The sequence below is a fragment of the Gobius niger genome, assembly GCF_951799975.1.
Source record: "Gobius niger genome assembly, chromosome: 15".
Taxonomy (NCBI): Eukaryota; Metazoa; Chordata; class Actinopteri; order Gobiiformes; family Gobiidae; genus Gobius; species Gobius niger.
This window is the reverse complement of record NC_136866.1, coordinates 6,809,718-6,829,752: the sequence shown is the minus strand read 5'-3', so window position 1 is coordinate 6,829,752 and position 20,035 is coordinate 6,809,718. Positions and strand designations below refer to the sequence as shown.

At 40.8% G+C, this 20,035-nt stretch overlaps 3 protein-coding genes across 3 annotated transcripts; 1 reads left to right on the top strand and 2 right to left on the bottom strand.

Moving 5' to 3' along the window:
- Positions 1–281: 281 nt before the first annotated feature.
- On the top strand, positions 282–2,979 carry mrps18a (mitochondrial ribosomal protein S18A). The gene is made up of 6 exons (XM_079571738.1): positions 282–461; positions 557–588; positions 1,101–1,205; positions 1,369–1,492; positions 1,571–1,640; positions 2,442–2,979. Exons 1-6 carry the CDS (start codon positions 302–304, stop codon positions 2,584–2,586), a joined length of 636 nt encoding a protein of 211 aa, XP_079427864.1. The 5' UTR covers positions 282–301; the 3' UTR covers positions 2,587–2,979.
- An 8-nt stretch (positions 2,980–2,987) lies between these two features.
- On the bottom strand, positions 2,988–5,866 carry rsph9 (radial spoke head component 9). The gene is made up of 5 exons (XM_079571737.1): positions 5,394–5,866; positions 5,101–5,269; positions 4,905–5,034; positions 4,544–4,690; positions 2,988–3,201 (listed from the first exon to the last, which is right to left on the bottom strand). Exons 1-5 carry the CDS (start codon positions 5,618–5,620, stop codon positions 3,041–3,043), a joined length of 834 nt encoding a protein of 277 aa, XP_079427863.1. The 5' UTR covers positions 5,621–5,866; the 3' UTR covers positions 2,988–3,040.
- A 6,294-nt stretch (positions 5,867–12,160) lies between these two features.
- Positions 12,161–19,449, bottom strand: tmem63a (transmembrane protein 63A). Its single transcript, XM_079572239.1, has 22 exons — positions 19,302–19,449; positions 19,141–19,220; positions 18,979–19,057; positions 18,846–18,883; positions 18,623–18,765; positions 18,439–18,490; positions 17,150–17,258; positions 16,992–17,062; positions 16,824–16,904; positions 16,259–16,376; positions 15,997–16,130; positions 15,782–15,922; positions 15,451–15,604; positions 15,123–15,229; positions 14,962–15,048; positions 14,686–14,751; positions 14,446–14,608; positions 13,987–14,092; positions 13,657–13,827; positions 13,451–13,566; positions 13,320–13,370; positions 12,161–12,544 (listed from the first exon to the last, which is right to left on the bottom strand). Exons 1-22 carry the CDS (start codon positions 19,440–19,442, stop codon positions 12,395–12,397), a joined length of 2,358 nt encoding a protein of 785 aa, XP_079428365.1. The 5' UTR covers positions 19,443–19,449; the 3' UTR covers positions 12,161–12,394.
- Positions 19,450–20,035: the final 586 nt, after the last annotated feature.

Here is a 20,035-nt window from a genome sequence, read left to right as displayed (position 1 = left end):
TAATATCTACAAATGTATTTTTTTTTTTTTTTCTATTCTCCTGCAGCGGTGTAGGTGACCATTTTTTGTCCCTGGCTGCACATGACAAGCTTCTTCATAGGAATCTTTGTGAAGAAAAAATAAATTAAAAAATCATATTTTATGATAGTTGTAAAGTTAGTAGAGATTATTGATTTTTTATACCTGAACTTGTGTAAGATGATGCAGATCCGCGTGGTCGCTATAGCTGAGAAGGGCTCGCTCCCCCGTTATTCTCGCGAGATCTAGATTCAGGAAGAGATGTGAAGGTCAGAAAACAAACATGGCGGTTCGCAGCATGCTGAGGTCTGGGCTGAGGTCTGTGTGGACTTCTTTTACAGGTTTAAATCTATGTAATAAGACGCTCAACGTGACTCATCTTCAGAATACAAACGTACCTTTAGTTTCTGTGTTGGCGGTGCAGAGCAGAGGGCTTCGACAAGGTAACGATCTCTTACAGGCTCTTGTTGTGGAGACTAGTAGCACATAGTCAAACTATTTCATTGCAGCTGCATATTTATGATGTTTCTGTTTTCAGTTGTTGAAGAGCAAGAGGGCAGCTTAACAACTGTAAGTAAAATATATATATACACGATATTGGCCATTAGTTTTGCTTTGCTGTGTGCAAAAGGAACCCTAATGCTTAGCTGACCACAGAGAGCTGATGATGAACGACACTGAAAGTCTTCTGAATTGTTATCAGTTTAATCTCTGAAGTGGGTCGTTAAAAAACTCTTGAAAGCAAAATTTAAAGAGTTCCACATGCATGACACATGGCACTACTTGTGAAACAAAAGTAAGACACGAAAATGGCAATATAAATGGTCGCGAAAGACTGCAATTGGCTGTATAATTGTTTTTGCACACAAGAAGAATCCTAGATTTTAAAACCAATCGCAAAAATGATTGCTATTCATGTCAGAAAAAATATATAAGTTATTCATATTGATGCACCTCTGTTAGTTTAAGTATTCATATTTGGAAAATGTACTTCTGTTACTGTTGCGGTTTATTACTCTTTCCAACTTCAGAGCTATTCTTGTACAGTGATAATATTTATATATGGTAATTTACTGTGACAGATTGAAGGTAAAATATTGGACAAGCCACCTGCACCAGAGCCCCCAAATCCCACGGCAAAGTGTCCCATCTACAGATGGAATCTCCAGCACAAATATAACTACACAGTAAGATCCTTTTTTTTATTCTTATTTTTTTTTATTTACTTTTTATTTTTGACAGTTCACATGATGATTTTTTTTTTTTGTAACACTCATTAACATTGAACTCACAAGTGTACAGGTATCCAATAATGCAATGTAATATGTTTTTGTGTGATTTCTCTGTCAGGACGTGTTGTTGCTGCGTCAGTTCATTCGGTCGGATGGAGGGATGTTGCCCCGGAGGATCACTGGTCTGTGTTTTGAAGAACATCGTAAGATTGCCATTTGTGTGCAGATGGCGCAAAGAGCAGGTGTGTGGGTTTATATGCAACCCTGTCTTCAGCCTTCTCTGTGGTGTTTCCTAATGTCTGTCACATTGTTCTGCTCAGGTCTACTTCCGGACCACAGGCCTGAACTTCCAGAGGGACATGTCCCAAAGAACAAACCCAAACTCAACAGGTATGTGGCATTAGTGCTGCCAATTGTCTTGTGGTTGGGGCTGCTGCACAACTGTTCGAGTCCTGGCTTTGACAATTTGTTTAACCTTAAAAGCTTCTTGAAGTGTCGAAGTTTGACACACATTAAATGAGATGTAAACGAGGATGAAAATGAAGCAAAAGAATGACAAAAATGTGATGAAATAGTGATGAAAACGCAACAAAAAAGCAATAGAGCAATAGAAAAGTGACCCCAAAAAAAAGGGGACAACAAAAAGCAGCCCCGCTTGCATGGGATTCAAGATTTTGTCTTCTGAAATTGTGATTTTCAGCCTTTTTCACCCGCAGCAAAGCTTAAAGGGGCTAGATGCAAGTTAGTCATTTTATGCTCACTACGGCCACCTCAGGTCTTATGTGTAACTGCAGCTTCTATATTAAGCTCGTGCATGACAGCACTTCGGACCGAATTAACACCTTTTTGAGTGACAGTGCAGGATTTTAGAGGCAGTTGTGGTGAACAGGTCTGGGCTCATTCTACACATTAGGACATGGCTGGAACATGTAGGGGGATGAAAATACTTAGCTTTAACATTTTTAAACTCCGTATAGTCCCTTTAAAAAGCTAACCTCTCATCCACCATGAAATAACAATCGTGAAAGCACATTTTGTGTATGCAGGTCTGATAGCATCAAGTCAGAGTTTACTAACAAACAGTTGCTTGGGTGTGTTTGTGTGTATGTTTTTTTCCCAATTTATAGAGCAAGATTAAAAAAATAGAAGAAATAAAATAAAGTTCTATAGTAATATTTGTTTTTATTGCAGATACCTAACTCGCTGGTCTGTTGGTTCGGTGAAGCCCATCTACAAAAAGGGACTGAAGTGGAATAAGAGGCTCATGTCCGTAGGAAGCCAGTTGCTTAAGGACAATGTGCGCTATAGTTTCAAACGACTGTCCTTCAAACATTGATGAAAGGACATTCAACCAATCTGGAGGATGGTGGGTGGGGCCTTTGGGAAAAACACCAGGTGGACTTTTGCCCACTATGACCTTCTTATTTGCTACAACTGGATTCACCCTCACTAAATATCCTTCTCTGGGAGCCTTTATCCATCTGTATTTATCCGACCGAATGTGTATAAAGCTGTGTTATTTATAATGGATCATGCCCAGCTCCACCCAAAGCCATCTATTTAGTCTGTGCTGGCCCTCAGAAAGCCCTTGAAGTGAGGACACTGACAAGTTAATGTAGCTCACCATTACATGCTCAAAGTAGGCGGTATCTTGTGTTTACTCAGATGTGCAAATAAAATACAAAAAAAATGTTCTGCCTCCCAAGTTTGGAACTAGGCAAGTATTCAATTTGTACCAGTTTTACATTTGACTCGCAATGAAATGAAATAGAAACTTCTCATAGGATTATTTAGAGCATAAAGGGAAGGTCCACATTCCTGATTCCATCTCCGATGTAGACGTATCCGTGCTGAGGAGTCGTGGGGATGTGATAGAAGGTCAGCCCGAGCCACAGGTGACTCCGGATTACACACACGTGGTTGGCGCATTCAAAACGCAAGTGCCATGAGCCTAAAGAAAAGCAAAAATGTTTGTTTTATATACTAGATTTTCAGGTTATAAACAAACCTTCTGTAATTCAGCGCAAATACAGTTAAAATAGGCATCAACAATCACAAAAAATAAAATACCTGCAAGACCTTGAAACAACCCTCTAAGATTTTTTTTTTTTTTTGCATTCATATTCAGGGCCTGCTTGCTTTACACAGCTGTCTGCTGCTGGCTTTGCTTTTTAAGACGGGAAGTATGGATGTTTGATGCAGTCACGTCATGCCGCACCAGGGAAATCCTTCAATAAATCATTGCCTTTGTGCTTTTTACAGCTTCAACCTGTTGCACAGTTCGGGTGTGACAAATTCATGAGCCAACAATGCAAAAGAAAAAAAAAAAAAAATGGTATGCTGCAGCAAGTCGGCCATGCAAGTGAAAACAAGCAAAAAAACAGATTTCAGTTGTTTAAAGATTTAAGGACTTACATAAAATCAGTGGGTGGTAACAGTTTGCAAGGCTTTGTGTATAAAATGCTTGAATGATTTTCTCAGAAGGGACCACGGCTTGTGATAGAGATGCATGCAACAAACCACATTTTAGTATACAGGGAGCAGCACTATGGGAGGCTGCGTGGAGTTAGGCCTTGAGACAGCTGTGTCATGTCTGCCGCTGGAGAACTCACACAAACAGAACACGCAGCAGTCCTAAATCAAAGGCCAGCGTGAGTTTAGCCATAGGCACTGAACATAACTCCTATCTCACATATCTTCTTCTCCCTTTGTGTTGGGACAATCTGGAATAAAATACTTTTCTAAAATCACATGTTTTTTGGGGGGGGTTAAGTTACAATTTTCTTCCTTTTCACATAATCACGCTCTACTTAACCCTGCAATCCTGTGGGTAATTTTCATGACTTAAAAACTGCAGCTTCAGTTTGTCAGAAACTTTCTTCCCATATGAGTAATCCTTTCACTATTTTGGCATCATAGTGTTTTATACTGTACTGTCTTTTCCACCCAGTAAATCTTCATTCAATTCCCAGTGGTTTTTGGTTAGAAAGACTACAAAGAGAAGCTGCCATTTTTAATCAGAACGTGATTAGGAAACTAATGAGAATTCTCAGACTATAAAAGCATTTTTACTTTTGTGGACAGATAATGGGTGTCAATCATATATCAATCAAAGTTTTGCCAGACCAAATATTACTGGAGGAAAATGTCTTTGAATGTGCTTTCTTTCATTCAATTCAATTTCCATGATTCGTTTGTATTTAATTTGGGGTAACATTTGAAACATGGCATGACTTGACAGTTGAAAGTGTGTATTGAGATTGGCCCATTTATTCTTGCTTGACACAGCTTACCTTTGGGGATATCATCGCTGAGTAGATCCATAAAGTCCATTACAGGGTTCAGATCTGCCTTTTCCAGGATAGACCTTTTCTTGAAATTCTTTTGTTTAGTGAAATGCAGGAAATTGTCCAGTTTCCCAGCTTCCGAATAGGAAAGGCCTAGAAAATGAACATAGTGTTTTTTGTTTTATCACGTGGAACAAAATAAAAAGTTGCCCCCTGGTTTTAAATGAGCTAGGCTTGCTGCAGTTGGTTGGTTGTAGGTGCTCAAAGAATGATGTCAATGGACTTGCTGAATATGCTGAATTCCATTAATACTTTTAGTAGTAACTTTGTTGAAACACTAGCAGAGTAAAAATAGCCAACAATTTACCCTCAAAGCTGCGATTTCTTTGCACCAGCCCATGTGGAGTCATGATGAACGCACCCCTTGGAACCACAGACACTTCCTCGTCAATCTGAAAAACGGTCACTGCCAATCTGTTTTCCTCCGTCACCTTAGTCTGAAACAAAACACTGTAATTTATTTACTCTATACATTTGGGTCACATCTTGATAGCATCACTTACCAGCACTTGCTCCACTGGAATATCTTCACCTTCCCCCTTTCTCAGAATTTCAACATGTTCATAAACATATGTGGGGTCACCCACAAAGCGACCTTTGGCTGCTTTGGACACCTCCTTGATCATAGAGTCAGTGGCTGGGGGGAGCAGGAACCAGTCCATGCAGTTGATGCTGAGGAAAAACTTAAGTTACATTTCCAGGTTCAAATCACGTTCAAATTAAAGTCGGTTATATTGCTACAGAGAATTTCTCCGTTGTGAGATCAATAAAGGATTATCTTATCTTATCTCTTTACCTGTACAGACACTTTTGGTCTTGCATCTCGTCTTCTCCTCGTCCTTGAGCAATATAATAGTCGTCTTTTATTCCATGTATTTTACCCCAAAATAAGACTCTATTAAATTTAAAGTTCTTCCTCAGAATCACTAGGGAAGTGCACAGAACGGTCTTTTCCTCAACAGTCAAAGTGTGACCGCTCCCGGCCATGAGGTCCAAAGCGTGTGATAAAGAGTTTGAGTCCATTTCCCCAAAACTAAACAACCATGAACAACATACGCGAGTTTTAAGTCGTTTCGATCACGTTTTTAAAGCTAGGCTACTTCGCAGATGCTAACGGTGGTAGCGTAGTGCATGGAAGTCAACCCAGTTAGGTTGCTAATGACAACAAACGGGTTGTTATGGCAACAACTCCTTAATGTTTGTCTTTTCTTTTTCTTTTTTACTTGATTTTGTCTGAATAATAGGCTACTAACCATATGAATAATGGCTAATGTTAACATTCAAGGTATATTAAATAAAAAAGTATTTATTTTTTCCTACATAGCCTACTACTTTTTTTTACATAGCCTAGTCAAACTGGCTTAGTCCTTTTCTCCTAGGGTGGGATTGTGGACTGGCAGTTTTTCATGAAGTGTCATGCAGGCAGATTTTGCTAAGCCCTGTGCACAGCTGGCAGGATGTATGCTTGGATCTAACTGATGTCTTTGCGTGCTTGGCAAAAGTGAGTGTAAAGCAAAAGTGCCAGAAAACTAATATGAACATTAAGGAAAACTTGTGTTGCGTACTATCATTATAGCCTATTGCCTTGTCAGTCAGGGGGAAAAATACAACTTTAGGCTATGTGTTTGTCGGCATTTGGCATTAACAAGTGCAACCTTTTAGGCATTTCAATGCAAAGAAGACAAAAATGATAGAGTTATTTATAGTTGGATGTTTATATCATCCCTTTTAATGTAATTTGACAAGAATGCTTATTCTCGTTTGGAGTCCAGACAGAGTGGCGTTTAAATCCCTCTTGTCCCCTCTTATAAATGGACATTAAATGAACTCTTGTTGGTTTATCTTGGCTCATGTCCAGCATCCAATGAAAACAGTGTGTAGTTGGTGGAGGTTAGTCTAAAACATCTGGCTGCTTTCCAGAAAATCATTTTCAACAGTAAAACAGTGAGGCTGATCCTGTGCTTTATACTAGAAGGATGCAACTTGGTGCTTCACCTTACATGAACTGCTCTCATTAATGCCATACTGAATACACAGTGCCTGAGTGATGCTGTCCTCTGTGTCCCAAGGGTAAACAGAACATAACCAAAAAATAACACAATCAGAAATTGAAGCTAGGCCTACAGTTTGATCATATCCTGTAAGCCAACATTTTTATCAACCTGTTCTTTAAAGCAGTGGTTCTCCACTGGTATGGTATGGGTACCCATCATTACCCAATGTCAAGCTGCGACCCAAATAAGAAAATTTATTTGAATCCATAAAACACTTTGCTGCTTGAATTTGTTAAAATACATATTTTAACACTGATAACACTGAATAAAATATATAAAATATAGCCTAAAGATAAAATCACGGTCAAAAGAAATCAGCGTTCAACATTTGCTCAGACTCAGGGACTTTTTCAGTGGATAATTAACTAAAAATAACTGGAAGAAATGTTCCAGGCATAGTCTTCCACAGAAATGGTTCCGTGACCCCCTTTTGGTCCCGACCCACCAGTTGAGAACCTCTGCTTTAAAGCGAGTACAACTAGTGCACCTCTTTGGTATTATAAGTTACACAAAGTATCATCTGTATGTGCAACAGCCTATATCACCCATTTATTGTCATCACAAGTTTGATTTTCCTTATTTTGCTTAATTTCAGTCTTTATTTTATTTTTTTGCTTAATTTTTTCAAATTGATCATCCTGGGTTTAAAGGGTTAATATTGTAATAATATTGTTATCACAAAAATGAACATTTCTCTCATATTTCACAGCCCATTTGAATAAACATATCTCACATCATGACACAGAGTACATTTATTTCAGTGATCTTGTTTGTGTTTCTTTTTTTCCATATGACTTCTTGTATTTCTTAATGCTGGCTGTAATTGGCCGTAAACTACGTTTTTTTTTTTGGCGTCACATGATTGGTCAGCAGTGGTGAGTTCAGCTGCCTGGCCCAGAGCCGTGTTGGCCCACTAAAGGTGCGTACAGACCAAACGCGCGTCCACGCCCCATCTGCCTCTCGTTGGACGCCAAACAACGCCGCTTCACATACTTCACACTCGCGACAAACGCCTGTTTGCTGGCGCGTGAAGTTTTGCAAGCGTCAAACATAGGAGGCGTGTCTGTTGACTCAGGGCGCACTCACACTTGACATCCGAACCTGCCACTCTCCAGCTCATTTGAGGAAAGGCCTGGATGCCCCGAACGGCCCGCGCTCACACTAACACAAACGAACCGAGCCGTGGCCGAACACGAGGAGTTGTTTACAAGTGCACGTGAGCAGCAGCAGCGCAACATAATGCGGAAGAAGAAAAAAACCTAAACAGCTGCGTGAAATAATGTCTACTATGAGCCCTGTCAAATCTCTTCACTCCACTTTTCTTTGCATTTTACTACAGTTTAACAAAAGGGGCTGTGGTGAATATAACAGTCGATTTTAATAAAGCAGAGAAATAGAGAAGTGCGCGTCCCTCTGTCCCGCTCAGCTGAGGCGGGGGGGGGGGAGCAGCACCTGCCGCTCTGAGCCTTTCTTTGGAGTCACATACAGCCTTCAAAAAAGGCTACGAGAACAGAAGATCTGACGCTCAGTTTATGTCATTCATTGCTGCTTCGGCCACTGGTTAAACATCTTTATGTTGGTGAACTCCTGAAGTCTGCGCTTTACGTTACAACAAAGCACTTAACACGAACGCGCACCAAAATCACAAGCGATCTAAATGCACCTGCAGGTTTTATCTGTCCCACTAAAGCCTGTGGCCAAACCGGGTACAGTAGTAGAGAGGGCGGGAGAAGCGCAGCCGCTCCCGTAAAGTCAGCCCGAGACGTGCGTGAAGCGGCCAGGGCGTCGGGAGTGAGCGGTTGGGGAGACGAGCGGTATGTGGCCGGGGCTCCGGGGAGCCGCCCGGGAGCGAAGCGGTCGGGGGCCGGGGAGACGAGAGCGAGGCAGCCGCTGCTCTGTTTGATAAATACAGCCTTTTCTCACTGTTTTACGTTACAAATGCACCCGCCCATACAACAGCCGCTTGTATCCGTGCGTGTGCGCATACACGAGCAAACGCGAGCCGCCGCGCTCCGCCCCCCTCCTCCAAGCGGCCAAAGTCGAACCGAGTCCGACTCGGGCATGGTTTGTTGCAGGTAACAGGTGACGCCTGAGCCCAGTCAGCGTCCCTGATTGGTTAACAAGGCATAAATGAACGCACGTGTAGATTGGATTACTTGAGTGCATGAAGCAGTGGGCGTGGCCTCCCTGTTCGCTCACCGCGCTGTTCTCCCTGGCTTTGACGCGCGTCCTTCCTCATCCGCTCGCGTTTGCTACGCTTAATACGCGCGGACAGCTTTGCTTGCATTTCGAAGCGCGTTGAAGCGCCTCTACATAGGGTTAACATGGAAGCTGGAGGCGCGGACGCTTTTGGTGTGTACGCACCTTTAGGGAGTGGGGTGACTTCTCTCCCTCTGTATCCCACACAGAGGAACAGAGCAGGGACAGCCCCTTCACCAACCCACACACTCAGTCACACTGGGACCAGTTCATCTGAGAGGGTTTGCTCAGGATTGCACCTCATTACGGTTTAGAATGGGGGAGTTGTTTGATCAAGATGTCCCCGTAGAGTTCGATTTTTACTTTGTAAATCTGTACAGTAGTTACCGTATCATATTGTCATCAAATCCATTGATTCCCAACCAGGGTACAGAGATGCAAACACTTACCACTTTAAAGTTAATTTTAATTACATTTTGAACTAAAATGCATTCTCACTGGACTAACTAGAAGTCTGCTGTATCTCCATGTATTATATGCCCTAATCTGTCTGTTGAATACTAGCCTACGTTTTAGACAACAGACTACGACTATTTGTTTCTTCAACATATTCTGAGCACTTCTGTATATCACCTCATTATGGTTTGAAAGGGGGAGTGGTAGCAGAAGAGGTAGCTACTTTTTAAACCCAATTGGCCCTTAGACAGAAGTAGGACTTGGACTTCTCCCATCAGCAGCCGTAATGTTTGTGGTCCCAGTCCTCCAGCTCTGGGAACCTCAGTTCTATAGAGACCAGCGTTACCACGGCACTAATCCTGACCGACAAAAGATGGGAGTGCTACAGAACACGCCGCTGCCGGGACCGCTCCGATTGGCTGGCACCGTCCCACGCGGCATCTTGATTGGCCCCTGCAATGTTTATATACAAATCAGGGCAGCCGGGGGTCACATCCATCGATCTTGAGGGTGACGTGAAGAAAACTTGACCCGAAACGACCAGACCCCGAGAACTGCAAATGGGCCTAATTCTTATTTGATACACACATAGGGGACACACAAATAAGCTCTTTCTTGGGTCTCGCAGGCCTGGGAGTGTACAACTAAGTGAATGCTGAGAGAGAAGAGGAAGTGAAGTGACTGCATAATGGTGTCTGTGTTTTACAAAAGGCACAGACGCAACAGTGCTGCGGCTGGGGGGCAGCAGGTTCACCGGGGCGCACAGTCATTCCACACATAGGGAAAAGCACATTCATAGTTTTAACTTTCACAAATTGCATGATTTCTGACCTTGATGTTATGCAGGGGCGGACTGGCCATGTGTCCATTCTGGAAGAGCACAGAAGCGACCAGTCCCGCCTCAACCGAGCTTTACCCAAATCTAAAAGCTAAAAAGAAAAGCATCAAAATAGCGAGAAAAAGAGGATGAAAACAAAACAAAAATGTGCTGGAAAAGCAACAAAAAGTGACAAAAAATGTGATGAAAGGCAACAAAAACGTGAGAAAAACACGGACAAAAAAAAAAAAACGTGAGAAAAACACAAACAAATAATAGAAAAAATAATGAAAAACACAACAAAAATATGACAAAAATGACGTGACAAAAAGTTACCATCACTTTTGTAGGTCTTAGCTTTCCTTTGCTCTCCAGTCGAGAAGCTTTTAGATTTGGGTAAAGCCCAGTATAAAAAAATATGAATCTAAAAGGAATTCCGTGGAGTATGGTGTACCACAAGGTTCAATTTTGGGACCATTATTATTTATTATTTATATTAATGATTCTGCTTCTGTTTCTATGACCACCTTTCCTGTTCTTTTTGCTGATGATACCAATAAAAAAATAAATAAAAATAAAAAGTCGACCTGGGGAAAATGCACTCGGGTGGTTAGAGGTTAAAATATGTATTTGTGGAAGTGTCACAATTACGCTAATTTGGGCCAGGCTGGTCAGAGTCCAGGGCTGTTTTTCAGTCCCAGTCCGCCCCTGATGTTATGCATAGTAATAGTAGTATTAGCAGAATTAGCAGTATCTATACAGTTGAATTAGAAAAAATAGCTACCACTGAAAGAGCTTCTAAAATATATTTATTTTAGAACATTGCCCCGTTTTTATTAAGAAATATAATATAAAACACAGCACCAACATAATCACCTACTGAAAAAACATTTACAGCCTGCAAGCATGGATTTCAATGTTGTATAAAACAATCAGAAATGCGAACATGAGGGGGAAACTTCAAGCGCAGACCTGTGGCTAAATGTTGGGTCAGTAAAGGGTGCATCTTTGGCCACAATGGAGTTAATGCTATTCACGAGACGCCTGCTTTACTGAGCGAGAAGGACCATTACACAATACATGCAAAGCCATTGTTAGGTGTTTTGATATCACAGGCAAAACATTGCTTCCCAGCTCAACCCTGGGCCACATGAGACTACAGTATCTGCAACGTATTAGTGGTTTTGTATCCTCACCAGCAATGGCTTTCTCATGATATTCTGTTGCACAAGTTTATTTAATCTCAATGTGGGTCTGGACTATTTTTGTATCGCTTGTGACCTATTTTATTATTTCACATGGTTGAGACATCAGCCATAATACTGATAACTTTGCCAAATAAGCAACTTAACACATATAAACAAGTAACTAATCTCAACCTATAGTTCAAGGTTTACATTCATAAATCAATAAATATAAAATAGTTACATTTTTAGACAGGGACTTTGTCATTTATTTTGTCAATACTGAAGAGTTCAGTCTGTCCAGCTCAGGAGTTGTGTATACAATGTTAACAATGGGAGTAAGCGTAGCACTCCATTACACATATTTAACAACTGTATCCACTGTGCAGTCGTTTTTTTAGCTGATGCAAAGTGGTGTGACCAAGAGGGAAGGACAGTTGTACAAAAGGCGGTCAGATTAAAGCATCAGGTGAGGGGGCGGAGCTACTGGTAATATTACAAAGTAAAACATTCATGCTTGACATACTACAAGTGGCATATGTGTTAGATAACAGTGCCCTCCAGTGGCACACGAGGCAACTGCGGTAATAATTAATAGCAGTCGGTTCAACAAGTATTCATACTCCTCTGCTTAATCCTATATTATCATGTGTAGGTTGGATACTGTAAAAAACTGCACTCTGGTTTACATAGAGATATTACCTTTCTGTTTCAAGGGAACCAACTTTTAGGAAGGTTCAAAAACCGCACAATTGATGATTAATAGCAATGAAAGGGGTACGCATATTAACTGTTAATTGTAACTTTTTCATACGTTTCCATAATTTTACGTGTGTGTGGAGATTAAATCACATACAAATACAGCAAGTGAACAAATGTGTCACAATTAGACTCTTGCTATAAAAGTGCAGAAAGGAAATTCCCTTGGCAGGTGTCCACTGGCATTAAATAGTATAGAAAACAAACTTCCCTCCCTCACCAGTTTGGCATGAGCTTTTATGGCTTGGAGATTATGTTACCGTAAACAATATTAAGCTGAATCTTAACACCTTCATGGCTATGCGTATTTCCTATTAAAATAAGAGACTCATGCCTCTGAAGCATTGTCCTCCACGGCACTGGTGTCGAAGCCTGGACTGCCCTCTGTTGAACCGTAAAGATGTACTTTTGGAGACTCCTCCTTTTCTGACTGTGGCTGGGCAGGAGATTTGGTGTTGAGCACTCTGGGAAGATAAACCTATGAAACAGAAGATACAGTTATGTCTCTGGTAACCTGCAATACTAAAGTTACAACCGCAATGATTTCAAAAGGCCAGCACATCAAGGCAAACTGATATAAACTGAAACTGAAATAAACAAACACAACTCAACATTATTTTCTATTAGAAAGTATAAGTACACACCAGGGTACAGTTCAAAGAAGATGAATATGGATATGATAATGGACTCAACTTATATAGTGCTTTTTTACCTTTATCAGGCCCAAAGCGCTTTACAGTAAGGAACCACTCACCCATTCACTCTCTCATGTTCATCGTGTCACTCTTTTTAGTTGTGTTTTTGCCACTTTTTTGTCGCTCTCTTGTCACTTTGTTGTTGCGTTTTCCTCCTCACTTTCAACTCTATTTTGACGCATTTTTCAAGAAGCTTTTAGATTTGGGTAAAGCTAAACTGGAGAATATGTGCTCGGTTCAGGTGGGGTTTAAGAGGTTAAAAATCCAGATAACAAAAACCTCGATGGTTATAAACATGACAAAATACTATAATTTGGGAGACAAAGTCTGCATATGATTCCCTATTATAGAGTTCGTCCCTAGCCACTAGCCACTAGGAGGTGGTATTGCAGCAATGTCAGCAGCTCGCCATGAGGACCAAAGAAGTGCAATCCTCACACATTTCAATTGTCAAATGAAAAAAAAGACCCACATCTGCTCTCTTCGTACATCCGTAAAACTCTCCTGATGTGCTTGGAGCCTAAAGAGATGGTTCAGGTATTATTTGTAATGGATTACCATAGTATTTTCTTCCACTCCATCGATTGCATCTTCATCCTCGTCTGTGATCTGCAATTGAGCATAATAAACATTTATTTTACCCATTAGATTACAGTATGTCCTGTCTGTCCATGTAGGCCAATGCTCACCTTGTAATTGTGCGGGCTGAGATACTTGAAAACCCCAAAGCAGGTGTAGCTCAGGGAGATAAATATAGCGATACATAACACCACGAGTGTGAAAAGGGACGTAGCTGCCATAAAACCTAAACACGCAAAAAAAACAAAAAATGTAAGATTGTAAATGCAGACACTGGTTCAAAGAGTAATTTTAAAAGTAAAAGGTTCCTGCTGACCGGTCCTGAGAACAGAGAAGAAGTACAGCCATATGAGGCAGATGATGGGGGCAGCCATTGCATGATTGACAGCCCCCATATGCACCCTCTTGTCCAGGCTTGCAGCAGGCAGGTAGGCAAAGTACAGATTGTGTTTGTCCACGAGGTGTTTAAGTAACATGTACAGCAGACCTGAAAAAAGGTACATCGTTAGAGGGACACATTATAGCAAATCGTGATAAGTAAAGAAGCATGTCCAGTTAATGTTTTGCGAAATGGTAAATAATAAAAATAAAACAGTGTTGTAACTTCAACATATAAAAGATTGGCTGAGATTCAGTGTTTTCTTACCAAAAGGTACAATTATAGGACATACGATGCTGTAGGCCATTATCACAGTGAACACACAGAGGCTCCAGCCGTACATAGCCCCATACTCAAACTCATAGGCCTGATTCTGCAAACACAAAATTAAATATTTGTTCTTTATTTAGCATGAATTAATATGAGACAAAAGATCTACTTCAACACATTACGTTCTATCACATTTTTATTCAGGGTCAAAACTACTTTTCATGATTTGAAAAGTAGTAGTAAAACTACTTTTGCACATTATGAAGTTACCATGTGATTTTGTTTGAGGCGGTGAGCAAAAAATATGTAAATCTCTTTTGGATGGAAAACCTCAGTGATACGATTAGGATATTAACAGCCCAAGATTGTGATCAAAATTATTTGCTTATCCATTGTGCAGGACAAGTCTCCCTATGTTAAGACATAGGGAGACCAATTAGTAACACCCAAACAAACCTGTTTGACATATTTTCTCTCAGCAGCAGAACGGGCAAAGGCCAAACGAATGGTGTACAGTAGTAACCCTGGCAACCGTAACAGCTCCATCCCAGAGCCGATCAGGCCAGCTGCGATTACGTAGTTCACAAAGAAAGCTCCTTGGTCTGGGAGAAACACACACCTGGTAAAGGCGGAAATAGAGTTTGTCAAACATAAAAAGTAAGGAACTTTTTATATAAGAACGACAAGATTACTTACTCAAACTTCACTTTTCCATCAATAAGAAAGCTTTTGTCAAATAGCCATCTAAAGAAAAGAGCAAGGCTAGACAAAAAAAAAAAAATCTAATTTAGTACTCATCAGCGACTTGACAGACAGGGACAGTCATTTTAATGTAGAATTATCATGGCTTGTTATATATTAATTAACCAATTTTGAAATGCTTCCTTAATGCAGTCATGTTTATAAGATAATCATTTATTGTAAATGTATAAATTTACTTAACCATCAGGATGAAATATTGATCCGAATTACCTTGTAAGTCCAAGGGATGGCAGTAGAAGCACCATAAATAGCAGGAAAAAATAAAGCTTTCTCATCATACTCAACTGCTCACTGGACCTGTGGGAGAACAATACAAAATCAAAATCAACTACAAAAAACAAACGAACAAATGCCTTTTATATGTTTCTAACCTGCTCCAGTGGGCCTCTCCAAGTGTGGAATAGTAGACTAAAGTGGGAAGTAGAGCGGAGAAGGACCAGAGCAAGAGGGTGGGGAAGAACTGACTGATTATAGGACTCTGGAATAACCGGACACAAAAAGAAAATATGGTAATTATATAATTAAGACAAATACACAATATGGCATGGCATGTACGGGAAAACTTTTTGATCCGAGAGCGACATTGGGTTTCTACTTTTTTTTTTACCATTCGTTTCAATCACCATTCTTAGCCAAGTGCTAAGTTTTGTGTCATACTTTGATTCACTGCAATTTGATCAGCTCAACCAACACACTTACATTGAGGTCTTTAATGGGTTTTGTCACATTGAACTTGTCAATGACGGTGATGATAATGGAGGGAGTTGTGAGAAAAGTCAGCAGAACGAAGAGAGCCAAGTTGAGTAGGATGTAGCGCAAGTACCACAGCACGCCCCGCACTGAGAGGTTCTCCCTGTCAGGACACAGCGACATGACAAATGGGTGGAAAATCTCAATCATCTCGACATTCCTTTTCATGACAAGGAGAACTTCTACAACTATAAGTGTTTGCACAGTGAAACAAAGATGCTGACCGACAGTTTGACCTTATGACTAAATGTGTTGAAATGCATGACGAATGATCTCTTACCAGAACACGTTTTTGGGATGTGGTGCATAGCCTACTGTCCACTTCTTCACTTTCAGAACGTTGCTGTATTGTGAGGGCTGAGGCCCTTTTCCACAGCAGCAGCTCTGGCTACAATCCACAGCGTTGAAATCTTTTAATATGCTGAAATTAGGCAAAAAAGTTAACAAAAAACATAATACAAGAATCTCTTTTGTTTTGATAATTGTGTGACTTACTACTTGGCCATCCCCTCAGTTTGCAGTGTCACAAATGCAATTCCCAAAGGATGGTTAGGCACCTCCTCCGCCTGCTTTCTAAAATCTTCGAGCAAGAGCTTTTCTTTGTTGCTGTAAAACTCTATGGCGTCAACCTAAGGAAGCACCATAAGCAATTTTCTAACTTTTAAAAGGTATAAAGTGAAGCCCCTTTTGTATAATTTGTCTACAGTAAAGTGAAAAGATAACGGAATAAAGCATTATGTTTACACTTTCAACTCACTTTTGCACATGAGGCACAGCAGCAGAGTTGACCACAGACTTTGGGGCTGATCATTTGACGGCTGCCGGTGTTGTCCAACATTTTCTCATAGTAGCGCAGGTTTTTCCCGGCACGCATTCTTGCAATTAAAAGGACAACAAGCATAGTCATACAGAGTCAAACATAGTCAAGTGACAGGTTTAGTATCAAAACAAACAGCCGCCTTCAATCTAAATACTTAAAACTGTGTACTTTAGGGGAGTGACAGAAATAATTCACCCTACTGTCATGGCTGACATTCAGATATCGCTTAGGTTACATCATACATGAAAGAAACATCATTAAAATGCTGAGTACGGGTGTTGATGAGGTTATAAGATTCGTGGTGATTAGATAAGCCATATATACTGGCAGTCACAGTTCGTTCAGCTTGAATTTGACTGCCTTGCAAAAGCATGTTTTATTTTTTTATTCGTAGGTGTAAAACAAGTGTGGCGCAAGCACAGCACAACATAACTGTAAAAAGCACTACACTGGGAAAATGGTAACTTATCTAGCAATATATTTACCAAACACTCTATCTTACCTTTCTTTATCAAGGTGCATGAGTTTAGCCACATCAAAGCCCAGTGTTACATCGCACACGCGACAGCTTGGGTACGCCTCTCTGAAAATGATCAAACAACAAGGACATTGGACTCCAAGGTCACACTCACTCAGACCTGTGCCACAAGGTGGATCCAAAGATACGTACGCAAAATGAGCGCTGATTGCATCTTCCGTGGCTGTTTTGGGCACCGAAGACAAAAACAAGGCATTTCTGGCCTGAAAACGGAAATGTGAGAGTTCTGTGTTATTAACAGTCTTTCTCTTGCACATTGAAGTCACAAGGAGCAAGAAAACGTGGCTTACAATTTCTTTCTGCATGTCTTTCATTTGTGAAGTGTGGCGTCGCAGAAAGACAACTGTCAGTATCAAGTACACAACTGCAAACACTGTATGCAGCCATAGCAACTGGTTCCTAACAAAAAGAGTTGCTAAATTAAATGTCCATTATAAAGAGATTAAAGGGATTTATATGAAACAATGTCACAACCCAAAAGGTTTGTAATAATTACAGCAAAAGTATCTGCCCTCCTTTAACTTTCCTCTTCATGCAACCAAGTGCCTTGAGAAGCTTCCTGATGATTACTGAATGATCACATGTTGACCTAATGACTAAATAGAGTCTACCTGTGTGTAATCTAATGCCATTCAAATACAGCTGATCTGCGCTGGTCTCAGAGGTCTGTTCAGAGACTATTGTGGAGCAGACAGGTCCGGGATAAAGTTATTGAGAAGTATAAAGCTGGCTTAGGTTATAAACAGATTTCCAAAGCTTTGAACATCTCTCAAGGTACAGTTAAATACACCATCCAGGAATGGAAAGAGTCTGGCCTCACTGCAAACCTACCAAGACTTACTAAACTTACTGACCAAACAAGGAGAGCAGAAGTTTGCCAGGAGCCACTGAGGCACATGGTGGCTTCTGGCAAACAGCAAACGGACTTCTTATGGTTTTCTTCTAAAAATGCCACCCTGCCATGAAGCCAGATTTGTGCAGTGTATGATTAGTAGTTGTTCTGTGGCCAGTTTCCCCCACCTGAGCTGTAGCTCTCTGCAGTTCATCCAGGGTCATCATAGGCTTCGTGGTAACAGCCGTGGCCAGTGCTGTCCTTGTTCGGTCAGGAAGTTTAGGAGGACGGCCGGGTTTTGGCAGGTTTGCAGTGATGCCATACTCTTTCCATTCCTGGATGGTGTATTTAACTGCACTTAGAGATATTTTAAAGCTTTGGAAATCTTTTTATTACCTAACCCAGCTTTATACTTCTCAATAACTTTATCCCATGATGCTGTCTGCTCCCCAATAGTCTCTTCACAGACCTCTGACACCATCACAGATCAGCTGTATTTTAAGTGAGATTAGATTACACACAGGTAGACTTTATTTAGTCATTAGGTCAACATGTGATCAGTCACAAATCTTCTGGCAACTTCTGAGGGCAATTGGCTGCACTAAAAGGAAAGAGGGTTGATACTTAAGCATATCCTAAATTTCAGTTTTCACATAAAATTTCCATTTATGTTTATGGTCCATACTATGGCAAAATATCAAAAGTGAAAGGAGAGCGGATACTTTTGCCACTGTAGGTGAATCTTACCCTTGAGAAAGATTTGCTATTGTTGTCCTTCCAAAATTGTAGGGGTTGTTATCTATGTATGAGCAAAAACAGACATGTTAAGTAATTTTTCACATATACAACCGGCAATGTAAAAACCTTACACTGTACTGCACATACAGTATTGAATGAATGGGAATGTTTATGTTATTCGGGTAAGTCTCACCTAAAAGGTCCCCAGTGAAGTTCACAGGCAAAACAATTCCAAGGGAGGTGATAGAAATGATGATGAGTAAAATTATCAGATTGCGTTGGAAGGACAAATAATGTGTAGCGTCTATGCCACATCGAGTTTTAATTTTCTCATCGCTGAAAAACAAAGAACACCGAATGAATATCACCACTAATAAGGCAAATTTAAGATAAAGAGTTAGAGCAGAGACACTCACTCCATTCTGATGATGTAAGGCACCCATGAGCAAAAGCCCTAAACATCAATGTAAATATAGTAAGTAATAAAAATGGATAATGACAAGGGCTGCACAATAACAGAAAAAAAAGGCAAACCATTTCAACACATACCAGTTCGTGGTCATGTTCATCCGTGCTGGAAATAAGGGATGACATGCGGCCATATTTACGGTGTCCAAAATCGTTAAACCTAACATCCAAATATAATGGTAAGATCTTGGCTTCGAACAAATACCAATGTGAAGAAGCAGCAGCAAAAAAGAGTCGACGTACCCCTCATTTTCGGCAACCAGCGCCAACCGTCCAAAATCCCAGAACTTTTTACGTATAACAGAGAAGACAATCAGAAGGAACTGTTGAAAGGGAAATATGAAATGACTCTAGGGGGGAGAAGGGGGAAACGAAAAAAAGTGCTACGTGAGAACTCGGCCTACTATGAAGACACAGAAGTCCAGAAGAAGCACAACTGGTATCCCTCCGAAGTTGTTCCCGTCCAGGACAGTGCTCTGGTTGAAGCATTGCGAGAAGGTTGAATTCGAGCTGCCTGTGGAAACCAGCCACCACTCAGACGACATGGCAGGAAGGGGGGGGGGGCCGGCAGCTCCTCTGTGAAAAATCAAACACAAGTTAATATCGATGCTTGTTACTGATTTGTTATTTGATCAATTTGCCCAGTCTGTTAAATGTCGCCAAACACCCCACGGCACAGTACGTACAACTGCACTCTCTTGCACTTTCTGCGGAATGAACAGTTCAGTACAAACTTCTCCTTTGTGAAACCACTCGCAAGAAGAACTGTGGAAATCTGATAAATGGCATGCAAGCCACAGCCTGCAACCGTGACTGCTGTGGGGGAACTTTGCAGAACTTCAAATCATGACCACCATCTTGAAAGAGATAAGTGACTCAAAATTGCTTATAATAAAGAATATATAGATTCTGAGTAGGGTGTACTTTTCTTAGATGGAACAAACTGGCAAAAGCATAACACCACCACACATATAAAGCATGAGATGATTCTTTTTATAGTCCAAACCTTCTCAAAGTCAAGCCCTCATTCATAATACGACCATTTATTGCAGTGTGATCCGCTTATGATCATAGTTCGGGGCCACACCTTTCCCCACAGTCACGAGACCCGATAACTCATCCGTTACCGCTGTTTTTT

Excerpts from the sequence above, each read along its gene's own strand:
- mrps18a (XM_079571738.1), top strand. The coding sequence starts at position 302 with ATGGCGGTTCGCAGCATGCTGAGGTCTGGGCTGAGGTCTGTGTGGACT. Across the intron at positions 462-556 it reads GAGCAGAGGGCTTCGACAAG|TTGTTGAAGAGCAAGAGGGC; the intron begins GTAACGATCTCT and ends TTCTGTTTTCAG. Across the intron at positions 1,641-2,441 it reads AACAAACCCAAACTCAACAG|ATACCTAACTCGCTGGTCTG; the intron begins GTATGTGGCATT and ends TTTTTATTGCAG.
- rsph9 (XM_079571737.1), bottom strand. The coding sequence starts at position 5,620 with ATGGACTCAAACTCTTTATCACACGCTTTGGACCTCATGGCCGGGAGC. Across the intron at positions 5,035-5,100 it reads TTCCAGTGGAGCAAGTGCTG|ACTAAGGTGACGGAGGAAAA; the intron begins GTAAGTGATGCT and ends GTTTTGTTTCAG. Across the intron at positions 3,202-4,543 it reads CAGCGATGATATCCCCAAAG|GCTCATGGCACTTGCGTTTT; the intron begins GTAAGCTGTGTC and ends GCTTTTCTTTAG.
- tmem63a (XM_079572239.1), bottom strand. The coding sequence starts at position 19,442 with ATGTCGTCTGAGTGGTGGCTGGTTTCCACAGGCAGCTCGAATTCAACC. Across the intron at positions 19,058-19,140 it reads CTGGTTGCCGAAAATGAGGG|GTTTAACGATTTTGGACACC; the intron begins GTACGTCGACTC and ends TTTGGATGTTAG. Across the intron at positions 15,049-15,122 it reads GGAGAGGCCCACTGGAGCAG|GTCCAGTGAGCAGTTGAGTA; the intron begins GTTAGAAACATA and ends GTTCTCCCACAG.